A 17201-nucleotide genomic window follows, 5' to 3' on the forward strand; every position below is an offset into this window, starting at 1 on the left:
ATTAAATTATTATTAAGTTATTTTATTTTATTTTTTAATTCCAATGTATTAAATTATTATTTCTTTTTATTTCCTCATTTATTTATTGAATTCTCCGGAGACAGTGGCTATTAATACTCCAGACCCACACCACCTCCTTCCAAACCAACTTCCACATTTTAATTTAATTATTCCTTTTTCAAAAATATTAAATTAAACCAATACTTACCCAAAAAAAATAAAAACTAATTTCTTCATTTTTATATATTTATATATATATATATATATCTATTTTTTTATTTTTTTTACACGACTACAAATAACATCATTATTATAATATAATTCAATAATAACTAAAATTAGAAATGACGATGTTGAACGTGTCGATTTTAAGGAGATATAGGGAGAACGGATATTTATTAAAAAAAATTAAAAAAAGAAACTTAATATATTGATTATTACAGGAGTTGGAACTTTAAACTTTTTAAACTTTTGTTTGAAATTTAAAAAAAAGATTAATAAATAAATAAAAAAGAAATATATAAGAAGGTTCTCAAGAATCAAAGGGAGGGTCAGAAATCATGTGGGTTAGACCCATGATATAAGGAGAACACATACCAAACTTTTATGTCTCTCTTTCTCTCTCTTTCTCTCTCTCTTCTGTTCTTTGTAGTGTTCGCCATTTTCTCTTCCATTTCCGACCTCTTCTAAGTTGCTGAGAACCCATTAAGAAAAGGCTGACCTTTTTGTTTTTCAGGGTGTTGGTGGGTGTGTGGCAATGAGAGTGGGTGTAGAGAGAGGAAGAAACGGCGGTAACGGAACCAAACGGCACGCGGGAGGAGCAGTCGTCGCCGCCGCAATTTTCTTCATTTGTCTTATTTTCGTGCTCTCTCGGATGACACTTTCCTCCGCCGCCGTTAGAGGTGTTAACGTCCCCACGTTAACTAAGTCCGCCACCCTTCACCGGAAGACCCATGTTTTTGAAACGGAGGAGGTCTTTAAACCACCGGCCGGTTTCAAAATCCACGCTGACGTTGCGGACATTGTATACGAGGATGATAAACGGGTGGTCCATACCGGCCCAAATCCGCTTCACAATTAGGCCCATTAAGGCCCAACAACAACATCCCTCTACCCATCTGTTTATTCTGCTACAGATCAATTTCCTCTGTAAGAGAAGCTTTCAATTTTTTTTCTTAATTATTTAGAAATTTAAAGAGAAATAAGATCATTAGGCTAGCCTTTTTTTATTTAAAAAAAAGGGAAATTTAATTCAGAAAAAAAAAAATCTAACCCAACTCCACGTAATATTTATGTAAAAAAAAAAAAAAAAAAAAAAAAAAAAAAAAAACCCACAACAAAAAAGGCTAGTGATAATGCTCTTGTTTCTTCTTATGATCTTCCCGTGTTTTTTTTTCTTTCTTGTTGTCTATTGTATCTGTTTCAATCTATCGTTTTTGTAGTTATTTGTTCATCTTTTTCTCTTATACTTCGAGTGTTACGAATTTAAATATCTAGGAAATGATATTAATGTCTAACGAGTCAATTGAATCCTCCATCCAACAAATCGTTGAACTAAGAAACAAACACACAAATCTGAGTCATTACATTCAAATGGGTTGAAATTTAAATTTGAATTCTAAAATAATTGTGGTTTCTTCTTTTGTGTAATTGGTTAACTCCTTATTGTCACACGAGAATCATAATGAACATGTAGGCCCCAAACTTGTAGCTGAATCAACTATAATGTGGATTTTGTCGATCTAGGCAATTCAAAACTAGAGGCTAGTTGGCAACTCTCTAGTAGTACCCATAAGGTATCCTTATAGCATAAACATGAACAGAGCAACCATGTGCGTGAATCAACTATTGAGATACATATGTGACTTTGTCAATCTAGATGATTCACTACTAAATATTACATGACACCCTTCTAATAGTTTCTACCTACTTAAACACAATAAAAATTCTATTAATCTAGACCATTCACTATTTAAGATTAGTTGACAACTCTCTATAATCTTGATAATAGGAAAGTAGGAATATGTGTGTGAAAGTAATAAATTACACGAATATTCTTACTGAAAGTCTTATATAGTATTCTCACAGACAGACCATTTTATAATTGTTCATGTCATATGAGGTACTGTAATTATTCCATTCATATCAGGCTTAAGGCTTCAGTAGAATAAGAGAGGTAAGTATATTATGAATTTTATTTTTCAATTAAGATGGAACACTGAGGCTAGGTAAGTATGAACTTTTCTACATTTTTTTTTAATTTTAAAATGGATAGATTTTACTAAGAGACTTAAAAATGTTGAATTTTATGATGTGATAGAAAAGAAAATTGCTTAAAGTAGGTATAGGGAATTAAAAAAAAAAATGGTGAAAAAAATAAACACTAAAAGCTGAAGAGGCATTTTGGTCCTTTTCTCTTTTATTTTTTTCAATTAGGAAGTTGTTAATTGACTAAAGAGTAAATATTATTGGATTTATTAGAATCTCTTACCTTTTTTAATAGAAATAGAAATTATATTAGAGTAAGAAATCATGAATACGCTAGAATAGTTCCAAAAAAAAGTTAGAATGAAATTGAGTGAGTACTGAACTACAAATGTTATATTTGCTAAAGTATATTGGTCACTACCAAAGCTCAGGATTTAAGATACAGATTCGACACCTAATGACACCGAAATTCTCTTGAATCTCATGACATGATCAAGTTTCTTACTCTTCATTTTTAAGGGTGAAAACTATCCCCACAAATCAACATAAGTCCTTTCAGCACCTTACTCACATGCATCCTAAATAAATTTTCTTTCTAGAGATCACCCAACATAGAATTACTCTAAGCAAAACACAATTAACCTTAAAGTTCCTATGATTAAGCCACCAAAAGAGATTATTAGTATAGTTACTAACTTTCATTTCCTTTAAACCTTTCTTGGATATCCTATTCGGATATAGTTTCAATTCATTCATGTATTCCTCATTTGCTCAGGGGTAAAGTACCTAAATTATTATTATTATTTTTTATAATAAGTCTATCATTAATATATGTAGGTGACTATTATATACGAGAATTAAATATAACTCATTGATACACCTACTTACATGTTAAGGGCATATTATCCAAAAGAGTTTGAAAATTTTGTAATTACTTGGAGAGAAGGGGTGTGGGTGTGGGTGTGGTGTCATTGTCATTATGGATTGGCAAAGCGTGTGGAGATTTCATCACCACCATCATCATCATCACTTCCAGCATTGAATTGAATTGAATTGGGGTTCTCTGTGTAAAAACAAGGGCAGGGACATGTCCACAGCTCCATCAAAGCCAGCTACCATTTTCTTTCTTTCAAAAAAAAAATATCATCAACAATCAACAATTTCTTGCCCAACAAAACCATTATGACTCACAAAGGAACCCTCCTTCACTTCTTCATCTACCACCACTCTTTATTATTGTTCTTGTCATCCTCATCATCACCCCCACTTGTTCTCTCTACCGTCTTGGATTCTTCCAAGTCTTATGACATGTATTTAAATCAATGAGTTGGGACCTAGATCTTATACCTTTAATTCTATATCATATTCAACATTTGCATTCATGACCATAACCAAGAATACTACTCTAATTCACTATTGAAGACTTGAAGACTAGGAGCGTTGTGGTGTCAGTAAACCAAAGAAACTTTACTCTTGTTTGGTACTCGTCAAACTCGTACTCTCATGCCTAAGTCAGCTAGAGTTTGTGTTAAAAGTAGTGAGTATTAGTGTAGTGTAACATAATCTGCACGTGAGACTCCTTTTTCCTTTTATAATTAGTGTGATCCTCACAATCTCAAATCCTTAAAGTTGAACTATCCTTGACTTGATTACCTAGCTCGACTTTGAGTGGGTTACCCTACTAGGCTCGACCATAGGAGCCTTGAACTAATTGATTTGAACTAGAAACTTTCGCTCTTTTAATATCGATATGTAAAATATACTAGATTTTGCTCAAATAATGTATTCATATATTTTTATCTATCAACAATAAATTACTCCACTATTAACTCGAAGTTGCACTCTTGTATTGTAGGGCATGTTATGTCTTTGGATATAATCACATTAGGTATAAAGTTAATCATTAGAGAGTAGGGCAAACCTACGACTAGATAAAGACTAGATAAAAAGTATGTTTTATTCCTATGAATACATCTTATACTCTACAAGTATAATGAATCCACTCATGAACAATTACTTTGTGATCAATCATAATTAAGTCTTTCTTGCCGTTGAGCTGAGTTGTATAAAATTTAAATGGGTCAACTTATGTCTAAAGGCACATCACCCCTACTACGAAGATACCATTTGGAATTGAATCTAGAGGGCTTGAAAAGCAGGGCAACCTACAGAGAACCTGCAGGCTCTTCAGAGCCACCGAAACTGCTCTCCCCTTTAATGCCTCAGTCCTCTCTTGATTCCAATGAGATTAAGAAAGGATTAACCCTAAAGGGGAAGATGGAAGATTAGAATTCTTAGTTTCAGCGTAGAGGATGGTAACAGGCTATTTATAGCCAATGGCCAGGCCGTGGTTTACGAGGAGCATGACCGTGTGTGTGTGGCAACACACAACGTGACGTCTTTGTAATGAGAACGTTAATCTTGTCATTCAGATCGGGCAAACGGTGCTGGCCAAGGCAGTAATTGTGGATCTCAATTTGCACCAAAAATTAGGGGAAACTAAGCTTTGTCTGATAAAAAAGAATTAAGCTTCCTCTCTCAACTCAACTAGGGAACCAAGTTCAAAAGCACCCTCATTTATTCCAATTCAGAGAAAATACCAAAGATCACCAGCTCCGGGTGTACTCTTATGAAGAACAGTAAAAGGCTATCATATCAATCCTCCAAAACCTAGATAAAGATACAAACAAAGAAAATGATACCCACTCTAGTAATAACTAGAAACTGTATGAAAAAGGAAATCCAACCAACCTATAATTCCTTAGCATCTTGGATACAGAAGGGTATTTCTTAGACAATCGTAACAAACAGAAACAATCATCAATAGCCAGAAGAACTAATCAATTTATACTATGGGAACCAATTGTTAAACCAACCAAAAAGAGGAGCAATATAAACCAGCCCTCGTTCACTTGCTGCAGTTCATTCAATCAATAATTGTTCCATCACCTTGATAGCGCAAATTAGATTTGTATCTGTGGTCAGATAATATATTTATTCATTCCTACACGAATACTAGCATACAATTTTGATTTCAACTAAAATTCGTAGTATAAATCGGTTTGACTATGGTGGCAAAACAGGTGTATCTCAATCACCACAATCAGCATGCTCAACTACAGCTTCATGTTTTAAGACAAGTGAATCAACGATCAAATGGAAAAGTATTAATTAAGTAAACAAATAGCCTTAAAGTGAATCATAACCATTTTCAACTGAGAAATATTCTTCAGCCGATAAACTAATCACAGAAATTTTTGAGAGCGCCATTTCTAACTTCATCTAGCTTTCAATGAAACATCCTACCGAATATATCAGTATACACACACATGAATCCACTGATCAAATGGCATACTTCAAACAATCTTCTACGAGTGAATTGACGACGGAATAACAAATAGACAAGAAACATAGCCTTATACCCTATGCTAGGAATCCCTGGTTTTGGAAGGACTAATTAGAAATCATTTCTAGCGTTAGAAATGTATAAAAAAATATATACAGAATTCGAAATCACAAATGATTTGAAATCTTGCTTTGATTGAAAAAGAAAAAAATCCATAAACAATCGGTTCAGATTTGGTTTGATTTCAAATCAAAATTGGCCTAGCTCCACTTCGTTCATTTAACATAACATATAATAAAAATATAGTAAACGAAAGAGATTAACAAAGACGATATATGTATTTGTGGACAAAAAGGAGTGGATAATAATGACCATGCGAGAGGAGGAGGAAAGGAATTGCTAACCGGAGATTTAGAGAAGGAGAGAAATAGAGAAGCTTACCAGAGATTGAGCGATGACGGCCGCGGCGGCGGGAAACTTTTTGGAATCACATAAATGGGCTGGTTTATTGGGCATAGTATATATATATATATATAAAAAGAATCTGGGCCGTGAGTATTGGGCTCAGTATTTGGGCTGTGTTGGGTTAGATCATAGACCCAATGCAATTGATTAGAATGTAAACATTTTTAATTTAAGCAAGATTACATAATTAATACAATCTATTCACATTATTTTTTAATAAACAAATGTTAATACGTTAGTTAACTCAAACTTAACCCAAATAAATTAATAATCCAATTCAAAATATACGAGATATACTCAATCATGCGATATCAACTTTACTGTCCTTCATTCATCCATAGATGAATAATAATTTAGAGTTATGGTGTTTCATTAATGTATTTTAATATTATATCTAAGTCGTGTGTAATTATAATCTGCATTTGGCACGTGTTTTTTTTTTTAATTGTTTGTGAATTTTATGATGAAATAGTGAAAATGGCGACAACATTTTTATATTTAAAATTGGTTTATAAATATAAAATTAAAAAGAGAAAAGAAATGATAGTGATGTCATGATTGATATTGATGCTTGTGTTATCATTAAACGGACACTTGATCCGAGATAAAATACTTGGAATTGACTCTATTAAAGGTAATAATTAAGAAGCAATTATGATTGTTATCCCAACCCCCAATAAATTAAATTAAATTAAATTAAATTAAATTAAATTAAAGCTTGCTTTCATGATCTAACTTAATAATCTAATTTTATATCTGTAGCCCACGGTTTCACTCTAATAGCCTTATCTCAACTGTGGCATTTCATTTTAACCCTCATTTTATCTCTAATTAAGTTACCATAAATTTTTATTTTTACTCTTCATAAACTTTCGACCATATATAATAACAAATGCAAATTACTTAAATTTGAACCGACACTAAAATGTGATCTCTGAGCAAAAAAAAAAATTATTTAGTCGCAAATTTTTATTTATTTTTACGGAATTGGAATGGAGATTCTCCATGAATCAGTTCTCTATATTGAATGAAAGTGTCCCACGTTGGATAATTTAGGGAAGGGTCATGAGTTCATAATCTAAGAATACACTCTCCATTGTTATGAGTCCCGTTGGGGATAGAGAGAATATCTCTAAATAAAAAATTGACACAGATAGAAACTAAAACATACGTACAAAAACATTTAAAATTGAAAAGAAGAAAAGGAATAGAAATATGATAGTTCATAATTAAACTACTTTTTTTAATCTAAAAGTTGAGAGAAAAAAATATATATTAAAAGTTAAAAAATCCAAAAGAAAAAAAGCAAACGCTGACTTAGTGAGGACCTTTTCATAATTTCTCCTTTCTTTTCATTCAATATTTGATTAAAATGTAAATTCCCTTTGTATCAATTGTAATTTAATTTAAATAATACGCCAAATATTTTATTTTTCAATCAAATTAATTTTATCTTTTAAATTATTTAAATATTTAGTTTAGTCATACATTAGTAAAATCTCAAAAAGTCAACTAATATAGAATTGTTTGGAGCAAATCACACTTTATTTTAAAGTTTATATTATTAAGCCACAAAAAAGTTTATGTATTTTTTATTTAAAAATTAGGAGTAAAATATTGAAGACTTCAATTGAACTAAACGTTTGTGTGATGAAAAATATAATTTATCTTTTACAATAATTTATACGAAAAAAAGCAAAAAGGAAAGAAAAAAAAAAAAAAAAAAAAAAAAAAAAANCTTTTGTAATCTCTCTCCTAGTAGTGAAAGAAAGTCAACGGTGTTCCTTCCCCACTAGCTTCTGCTTTTCCTCTGTCCTTTTCTGGAACATCTGTCCGACCTCACTCATTGACTAAAACTACCTCTTGCTATCCTACGCCGTCATGAGCTTTTATCCTCTGCATTTCTCCTATTCTATTTCCCTATCATAGCCTCTTCGACTTCACATCATCCCTTCCATCTTTCATTATTATTATTATTATTATTATTATTGACAATTTCTCAGTGTGAAATAATAATTTATAATTTTACGATTTAATGAAAATATTGAAAAAAAATTATAACGTCGATTTTTATTTGTGGACATATATGGAAATACGGATGAAAACGACAATACATTAATAAAAAAAAGTTAATATATTCTGAATTTGCTCTTTTTTTCTTCGTTTATCATTACGTTACAAATAAGAGTGGGCGACTTTACGTCGATCTTTAGTGGTAGACATGTATGGAAATATAGATAAAAATAGCAATACGTTGATCGAAATTTAATATATTTTGGCTTTGCTCGTTCCTTTGCTTTTCCTTTATCAATATTACGTTACAAATAAAAGAACGGTGATCCTAAAATCCGCCTTAATTAAATATTACACGCTAAAGAAAAAAAAAAGAGTTAAAAATACCTAATTAAATTAAAATATTATATAACATCCTCAAAAATATATTAGAAAATTAAATTAAAAGGGTAGAGCAAACGAGCATAAAGATATATTAAATTTTATTCCGTAGGATAACAAAGAAAAGAAAGAACGGTACGAAAAGTTAGCCGAGAAGTTAAAAGGTTCGGAACGAGACGGAGATTAGCGCTCGGGTGCAAAAGTTTAGTGGCCGTTGATCGGGAAGACTTGGAGTTTGATCTGGTGTGAGCGAGCGTAGAGGAAAATTACCCAAGAAATGGATAGTATTAAAAGGGAAAAGGGAGAGTGGAAGATAAGAAGAAAAAAAAAGGCACATAAAACTCGGCCTCCGCCACCACCATAAAAAGCTCTGCCCCCTCTCTTCTCTTGTAGTCAGCGTCGTTCATATTCCCACTCCCAAAAGCTAAGAACTCTCTCTCTCTCTCTCTTCTGTCTCTCTCAAGCTCTGACTCTTGAAAATTTTGAAAACCCCAAATTCCCGAATCCATCGTTAATCAAAGAAAAGCCCTTAATCATGGAGTCTCTTCCTTCCGGTTACCGCCCCAACGTTGGCGTTTGTCTCATCAATTCTGATAGTCAGGTCTGTTTCGATTGTTTTGTTTTGTTCTATGATCTTGAAGAATTTGTGATGAACTGATTGCCCATTTCTCTGCCAGATCTAGATACATGTGTGAATTTTGTTTTCCTTTTTTGGGTTTTTTGTAAGTATAATGTTGCCATTGTAAGAGTAGAGCTATGCTTATTGTTGACTGTTTTTTGTTTGATTGTTTCTTAAGATTTGAGGATTTTAAGGTGGTGTTGTAGTTGTTCTGTTTTTGTGTTCTTTTTGTAGTTGTTGTTGAGAATTATATGGATGAAGAAAGATTGCTGTCTCAATCAGATTTGTTGTGCAGGTTTTTGTGGCTTCTAGACTGAATGTTCCAGGAGCGTGGCAGATGCCTCAGGTGATTTTGAAATTTCCTTTCTTCTTTTCTCTGTTTCATTACTCAAAATCTCTACATGGGTCAGTTTTAGTTCATGGGATCATACTGTTGGTTTCCTTATTTGCTTAAATTCTGTTCAATTATATCAATTTTTGGACTCTGGTTAGTTGTAAACTTGTGAGCTGTTATGGATTATCTGCCTTTTTGATTTCGATGGATCGAATGTTTCGTGGTTCGAATCGGAACTGCTATAGTTTGGCCTGTGATCGAAGAGGGAAGCTATAAACCTAGATAATTTTGATGTCATAGCGTTAAACTTTGAAGGTCATGGCTGATTTAGGACATATTGTTGTTAAAATAAACAAGAAGTTATGAATTAATATGTTGAGTACCATCATGATCCAAGATTGTTATTGTAACAGTCAAAGCCCACCACTGGTAGCAGAATTGTCCTCTCTGATTTTTCCTTTCGGGCTTCCCCTCAAGGTTTTAAAACGCGTCTGCTAGGAAGACGTTTTCACACCCTTATAAAGAATGTTTCGTTCCCTTTNAATTGTCTTCTCTGATTTTTCCTTTCGGGCTTCCCCTCAAGGTTTTAAAACGCGTCTGCTAGGAAGACGTTTTCACACCCTTATAAAGAATGTTTCGTTCCCTTTTCCAACCAATGTGGGATCTCATAATCCACCTCTTTTCGAGGCCCAGCGTCCCTGCTAGCACACTGCCTTGTGTCCACTCCCCTTTGGGATTCTGGCTCTAATACCATTGGTGGGTCCCACATCGGTTGGGGAGGGGTAGTAATCTCTCCCTAGCGGATGCGTTTTAAAACCTTGGAAGGAAAGCCCAAAGAAACAATATCTGCTAGCAGTGGGTTTAGTTATTGTAGTTCTAAAGAATAGTGGTTGCATCGATATAACGATGTGATATAATGGTATTGAGTTTTATGGATACCTGAAATTGCAACAATGAATTTGGGTTGGATGCCACTACAAAGTTTCAAAATCCTATATCATTCATATTTACCTAAATCCTCTTATATATCATTCGGTTATGAATTCAAGAAGTTTGGTTTGATTGAATTGGCTGTTTTCTTCAATGATTTGTTTATCTTAGGGAGGCATTGAGGATGGTGAAGACCTCAAATTGGCAGCTGTTAGGGAACTGAAAAAGGAAACTGGAGTAGTGTCTGCTGAGATCGTCGCCGAGGTATTACCTTAGTGAAGAAGCATTAAACCGACCATTTCTACAGCGTTTTCGAAGTTACCTTAACAATGGTACTCAAATAGATTCAAGAATTTGCATTGTTTTCGGTTAACAGGTACCCAAATGGTTGACTTACGACTTTCCTTCCGCTGTGAAGACGAAAGTCAATCGTCTCTGGGGCGGACAATGGCATGGACAGGCACAAAAATGGTCTGTTTTTCTGTCTGTCTGTCTTTCTTCATCTAGTTGAAACCAAACTTGGACAGGATTGATGTGTGTTCTTGGCTGCATTTTTGAACGTACAACAGGTTTCTTATGAGAATGACGAAAGACGACAGCGAGATTAACTTGGACAACGATGAAGCCGACATAGAATTTGCAGAGTGGAAATGGGCAAGCCCCGAAGAGGTTATCGAACAGGTCGTTTAAGAAGCTCACTTGATAACGATTTTGAGTTCTTTGTCTGTCTGTCTGTCTGTCTTTCTTCAATGTTTTGTTTTCTTTTTCCTTGATTCTCAGGCTGTGGACTACAAGAGACCAACATATGAGGAAGTAATGAAGACTTTTGCAGCATACCTCGATGGAAACAAGATATCTACCAAATGTAAATCATCAAAGTGGTGAATGGTGAGGAACAATGGTGTTCTTACCTCAATTTTTACGAAGGAAAGGAAGAAAGAGATGGATTTGTAAATGGGACAACAGCTAGCTACAAGAACTGCTTCCTTTTATGATTTTGTTTCAATAATTGAAATTTTGTCGAATTGCTTAACAGTTTGTGGGGGAAATAATTGTGGTGTTTCTTAGGAGATTTGCAGATCTGTGTAAAGAAAAAGGAGGTAGTGAAATGAAATTGTATCAAAACTGCGTGAACTTTGTGATATTAATTAATGTATCAAGCTTTGGAAACTTGTTTTTGCCTCTTTTTATTTCATTGGTTCAGCTAAGGCCGAGTGTAACACTCCAACCAAGCCTACATCTAACACATATTGTCCGCTTTAGTCCGTTACATATGGCCGTCAACCTTATGGTTTTAAAACGCGTCTATTACGGAGAGGTTTCATATCCTTATAAATGTTTTGTTCTCCCCTCTAACTAATATGAGATCTTACAAACACGTCGTCCAGTACTACTAACTAATCAAGTAAGCCCAAAGTTACAAAGTTGGTCCAAAATGAACCAAGCCCAAATTTATTTTCACAAATTAAACTTGACATAATTTGGAAAATACAAGTAAACAAGAATGGATGCAACCGATAATCTGGCGACACGTGGCTGAGCATCATCCAATCATTTCTCTATGTAATATATGGGGGAAAATGAGGAGAAAAATGAAATTGGATGTGTGGAGGAGAAAATAGTCCATTTAATGTGAGAGAGAGATGAATGTGGATGGGTGGAGAGAGAAAATCAAAAGTCAACGAGATGATTTATTGAAGGAGAAAATTAAATTTCACAATTTTTTTATTTTTTATTTTTATAAATGTTCATTATTAGTTAACAATATAACAATATTCTTAATTTATAAGTTCTTCTTCTAATTAAATTAATATTGGTAAATTTTATTAATACCAAACAAAATGTATAGATAACATTAAATATTATTAATAAATAAAATAATATAAAGTCAACTTTATGTACATTTTTTCTATTTTAAATTATTATAGGGTGAGCCAAATTCATTATTGTTTAATTTTGAGTTTGTGTTAAAAAATTAATGTTAGATCAAATTCATTATTAATAAATAATATAACCATAATAATAATAATAAATATTAACAGCAAACCCTAATATATTAGTAAAATTAATTATTATTAAAAATATAATATAGAGTAAACTTTTTGTTTTATTTTTAAATATTATTGTAGTGTATACATATATGATGGTTGAAATTACTCAAATGCCCTTTTAAATTTATAATCCATTAAAATGCATTATCGTTTATATATTTAAAAACAAAAAATCCGAACATATATATTTTTTTATTATATTCATTTCAATTTTTTTCAGTTCAAAAAGATGAAAATTTATTTGAAATAATTTCTTAAATTTGCTCCAAGAAATGAATTATTTAATTTATTCTTGTATTAATTAACCAAAAAAAATAAACATTTTTTCCATCAATTAATTTAAGGATGAATTTAGTAAAGTAATAATAATAGAGGCCAAGTAATAAAAAATTTTTAAAAATGTTAAAGGGTAAAAATGTAATTTTACATCAATTTATTTCTCTCAAAATGGTATCCGATGCTTGATTTTTCTAATATACGAATCAATTTGGTCCTCAATATCTTAAAATCTCGACTTTATTCTAAACATATTTAAATATCTCAATTAAATTATTGAAAAAAAAATCATAAATGTTACGTGGATTAGAAGGAATAATTTTATTTATGGATAGAAATATTGAGTTTAAACGTGAAAAGAATTCAATAATCCATCAATTTTTATTGTTTAGTTAATAAAATTTGACAAAATTAAGGAATGGAGAATTTTCAATACATTAAAAAATAAAATTTGAAAATTTTAGAAGATTGACGTTGACCAAAAATTAAAAAACACGTTACATTGACGTGGCACAATAAGGTTCGTTACNGAATCCGATGCTTGATTTTCTAATATACGAATCAATTTGGTCCTCAATATCTTAAATTCTCGACTTTATTCTAAACATATTAAAATATTTTAATTAACTTTATTCTAAACATATTAAAATATTTTAATTAAATTATTGAAAAAAAAGATCATTTAAAATGTTACGTGGATTAGAAGGAATAATCTTATTTATGGATAGAAATATTGAGTTTAAACGTGAAAATAATTCAATAATCCATCAATTTTTATTGTTTAGTTAATAAAATTTGACAAAATTAAGGAATGGAGAATTTTCAATACATTAAAAAAATAAAATTTGAAAATTTTAGAAGATTGACGTTGACCAAAAATTAAAAAAACACGTTACATTGACGTGGCACAATAAGGTTCGTTACAATCCAAAAAAATCTCCGTCGTTGAATTTAAAAAAAAAGTCAAAAAAAAAAAAAAAAAATCATTCAATTTATTTGAAAACGACGCAGACTTTAGGAGATAAATAGAGGGTTCTACCAGAGCTTCAACTCAGTCTTTAATGGAGCCATCGATCACTCAACTATTTCTTCATCCTTTTTTTCGCCTCTCTTCTTCTTCATATTCCGGCGACCTCGCCGCCGCCAGAAGTGGAGTTGATACGGTTTTCTATTTCGATTCCCATTTCTCTTAGCTCTGAAAACCATCAGGTCTCTCCAGAGGAATAATCAATCACACACACGCCTCCGTGGACCCTCACAAGGTTAGTTTATTCGCTTTAATCGGTTTGCTTGCAATAAAAATTTCAGAGGATAGGATAAGGCCCGCATTTCGAGGGCTCCGTTTGTTTGTAGCGAAGGGTTTGATTATTTGTCGTTTTCCTTAACCTAGCACTCTGTAATGGATGATTGTGTTCGATCATATGTCACTTTCTTGCGTTGAACCTTTCCGTTTCGATCTGGGCTGACTCCTTCAATTTGGGGGAAAATGAAGATAAAAGAACGCTTCAGTAATGTCAATCGTTTATGAATATAATTGACATGAACTATTTATTTCTTGTTTTTATGTTACTACTTCATTTGTATTATGTGCAATTGATTTGAACTTTTGTCATTGCAATCAGAATATGGTTGAGAAGGAATTTTTCACTGAATATGGTGAAGCTACTCAATATGAAATTCAAGAACTTATAGGTAGAGGGAGCTATGGAGTTGTTGCATCTGCCATAGACACTCATTCTGGTGAGAAAGTTGCTATCAAGAAGATAAATAATGTCTTCGAGCATGTTTCTGATGCCACACGTATTCTAAGAGAAATAAAGCTGCTCCGATTTCTACGACATCCCGATATCGTTGATATAAAACATATATTGCTCCCTCCATGTAGAAGGGAGTTTAAAGATTTGTACATTGTTTTTGAATTGATGGAGTGTGATCTTCATCATGTACTCAAGACTAATGATGATCTTACCCCTCAGCATCATCAGTTTTTCTTGTATCAACTTCTTAGAGCCTTGAAGTATATACATTCAGGTTAGGCCTCCGTTTTTTGTGGCTTTGGTGAAATATGTTTCTAAATACTCAGAGGTTTTGATTTAGTTTGGGCTTTTACAGCGCATGTGTTCCATAGAGATTTGAAGCCGAAGAATATACTTGCTAATGCTGACTGCAAACTGAAGATTTGTGACTTTGGACTTGCGCGTGCATCTTTTAGTGATGCCCCATCTGCCATTTTTTGGACGGTATGTGTTTCTACTAAGATAATAAATGGTTTAGATTCATTCTAGGAATTTCAAGCTTTTTATAAGTTGATGAGATCTGGTTTGATTTAATTGACTGACTTTAATCACTTATTATAAGGATTATGTGGCTACTCGATGGTACCGTGCTCCTGAACTCTGTGGTTCTTTTCTCTCAAAGGTAACTAAAGGGTATCCTGCTCAACGTTCTACTTTCCAACCACGTTTCTTGAATATTTGCTGTGTGTAGTTGGTGGTTTTGTCATGTCTGTTCTTTATTTTTGTTGTCGCGTGAGATCCCACATTTGTTGGAGAGGAGAATGAAACATTCCTTATAAGGGTGTGGAAATCTCTCCTATGTAGATGTATTTTAAAACCGTGAGGCTGACGGCGATACATAATAGGCCAAAACAGACAATATCTGCTAGCGGTGAGCTTGTGCTGTTACAAATGGTATCATAGCCAGACATTGGGCGTTGTGCCAGCGAAGACGCGGGGCATCGAATGGGGGTGGATTGTGAGATCCTACATCGGTGGGAGAGGGGAACNGAGCTTGTGCTGTTACAAATGGTATCATAGCCAGACATTGGGCGTTGTGCCAGCGAAGACGCTGGGCCCTGAATGGGGGTGGATTGTGAGATCCTACATCAGTGGGAGAGGGGAACAAAGCATTCTTTATAAGGATGTAGAAACCAATCCCTAGCAGACACGTATTAAAAACCTTGAGGAGAACTCCGAAAGGGAAAGCCTANCAAAGCATTCTTTATAACGATGTAGAAACCAATCCCTAGCAAACGCGTATTAAAAACCTTGAGGAGAACTCCGAAAGGGAAAGCCTAAAGAGGACAATATGTGCTAACGGTGGGCTTGAGCTGTTACAAATCCTGTGTTTATCCTGACACTTTCATGGACTATTATTTGTAGTATACACCAGCTGTTGATATTTGGAGCATAGGATGTATATTTGCTGAAATGTTGGCAAGCAAGCCTTTGTTTCCTGGGAAAAGTGTTTCCCACGAGCTGGATCTAATAACGGACTTACTCGGTACCCCTTCGGCTGAATGTATTGCCAAGGTTTCCACTTCAGATTTTATCTTTATATTTTTCATGTATTGGGCTCTGATCCTGAATATACACTGACATAGTTTTTACTTATAGATTCGTAACGAAAAATCTAAAAGGTATTTGAGTGGCATGAGAAAAAAACATCCAATTCCTCTGTCAAGAAAGTTCCCCAATGCAGATCCACTAGCTCTTCGTTTACTCGAACGTCTGCTTGCATTTGATCCCGATGATCGTCCTTCTGCAGAGGAGGTAGGATCCAGTGATACTAATCTTTAACCCCCTTTATAATTATCCTCACTTTTTGCAGAACTTATTAATCTTTCATATCCTTTTGTGTAGGCATTAGCTGATCCATACTTCCATGGACTGGCAAATCTGGAGGATGAACCATCCAGGCAACCCATTTCAAAACTCGAGTTCGAGTTTGAAAGGGGAAAGTTGACACAAGATGATGTCAGAGAGCTTATTTATAGAGAAGTAGGAGTTTTTTACTTTCGGGTTTTATGCAATTCTGCTTAGTTCACTCAAACTATCCTCTGAAATGCAACAGATTTTAGAGTACCACCCTCAAATGTTACAGGGCTACCTTCAAGGTTCTGGGAGTCACTTCTTGTATCCCAGGTATCAAACTCATACTGGTTTATCAATGGTTTATCAAAAGAGATGATATTAATTCGTTTTCTGTACTTCAAATGCTTAAATTAGTGGAATTGATCGATTCAAGCGTCAATTTGATAATCTTGAGGAACGTTCTGGTAAAGTTGAGAGACGCACAGGCAGTCCACTTCTAAGGAAGCATGCCTCCTTGCCTAGGTATATATATATTCATTGTTCTTTTTTTGTTGGTTTAACATCACTCTCCTGCTTGCTGATCTTTGAGTACCATAGGGAGCGAATATATACACCACGAGATGAAGACGATGATGAAAAATGTATATCGGAACGGAGAACTGCAGCGCTTCGAAGCCCTCCTGGACCTGCTTGTTCATTAACTGCTCAGAATGGTTCTGTTCATGTAGATTGCAATAGCTATAACCTGTTGAGGAATGCAAGTATAAGTTGTTCTAAATGGGTGGATTAACTGGGAAGGCTGCAATTATTACTAAGTTGTTTTTCTTAAACTCTGCTAAAAACATATGTTTTATACTCATCTAATGTAATGAGTATCTTTGTTTTATATGATCTTTGAACAAAATTAATANTTTTTGAACAAAATTAATAAAAAAAAAATAATAAAAAATAAAAAAATGAATGGTCGTTGATTTTTAGGTGACTT

The 17201-nt window shown here is 33.4% G+C and overlaps 2 protein-coding genes and 1 long non-coding RNA gene across 4 annotated transcripts; 2 read left to right on the forward strand and 1 right to left on the reverse strand.

Moving 5' to 3' along the window:
* Window positions 1-3057: 3057 nt before the first annotated feature.
* LOC111789952 lies at window positions 3058-6047 on the reverse strand. 2 transcript variants are annotated; one of them, XR_002814430.1, is made up of 2 exons: window positions 5996-6047; window positions 3058-3334 (listed from the first exon to the last, which is right to left on the reverse strand). It is a non-coding gene; the product is annotated as an uncharacterized LOC111789952 (long non-coding RNA). The 2 variants fall into 2 exon arrangements; XR_002814429.1 differs by having other exon boundaries at window positions 3058-3330; window positions 5996-6046.
* Window positions 6048-8726: 2679 nt separating this feature from the next.
* Window positions 8727-11466, forward strand: LOC111796169 (nudix hydrolase 25). Its single transcript, XM_023678895.1, has 6 exons — window positions 8727-9014; window positions 9328-9378; window positions 10468-10560; window positions 10673-10767; window positions 10866-10977; window positions 11077-11466. The coding sequence occupies exons 1-6, from the start codon at window positions 8949-8951 to the stop codon at window positions 11179-11181; spliced, it is 522 nt and encodes a 173-aa protein (XP_023534663.1). The 5' UTR covers window positions 8727-8948; the 3' UTR covers window positions 11182-11466.
* A 2191-nt stretch (window positions 11467-13657) lies between these two features.
* LOC111796141 (mitogen-activated protein kinase 9) lies at window positions 13658-17126 on the forward strand. Its single transcript, XM_023678854.1, has 10 exons — window positions 13658-13885; window positions 14246-14654; window positions 14736-14863; window positions 14982-15041; window positions 15785-15934; window positions 16019-16174; window positions 16265-16402; window positions 16476-16546; window positions 16631-16738; window positions 16814-17126. The coding sequence occupies exons 2-10, from the start codon at window positions 14249-14251 to the stop codon at window positions 17004-17006; spliced, it is 1410 nt and encodes a 469-aa protein (XP_023534622.1). The 5' UTR covers window positions 13658-13885; window positions 14246-14248; the 3' UTR covers window positions 17007-17126.
* Window positions 17127-17201: the final 75 nt, after the last annotated feature.

Source organism: Cucurbita pepo, chromosome LG01 (assembly GCF_002806865.2).
Source record: "Cucurbita pepo subsp. pepo cultivar mu-cu-16 chromosome LG01, ASM280686v2, whole genome shotgun sequence".
NCBI classification, from domain to species: domain Eukaryota; kingdom Viridiplantae; phylum Streptophyta; class Magnoliopsida; order Cucurbitales; family Cucurbitaceae; genus Cucurbita; species Cucurbita pepo.

Coding starts and splice junctions, on each gene's coding strand:
- LOC111796169 (XM_023678895.1), top strand. CDS start 8,949: ATGGAGTCTCTTCCTTCCGGTTACCGCCCCAACGTTGGCGTTTGTCTC. Junction 10,768..10,865: donor CATGGACAGGCACAAAAATG/GTCTGTTTTTCT, acceptor AACGTACAACAG/GTTTCTTATGAGAATGACGA. Junction 10,978..11,076: donor CCGAAGAGGTTATCGAACAG/GTCGTTTAAGAA, acceptor CTTGATTCTCAG/GCTGTGGACTACAAGAGACC.
- LOC111796141 (XM_023678854.1), top strand. CDS start 14,249: ATGGTTGAGAAGGAATTTTTCACTGAATATGGTGAAGCTACTCAATAT. Junction 15,935..16,018: donor CGGCTGAATGTATTGCCAAG/GTTTCCACTTCA, acceptor TTTTACTTATAG/ATTCGTAACGAAAAATCTAA. Junction 16,175..16,264: donor ATCGTCCTTCTGCAGAGGAG/GTAGGATCCAGT, acceptor CCTTTTGTGTAG/GCATTAGCTGATCCATACTT.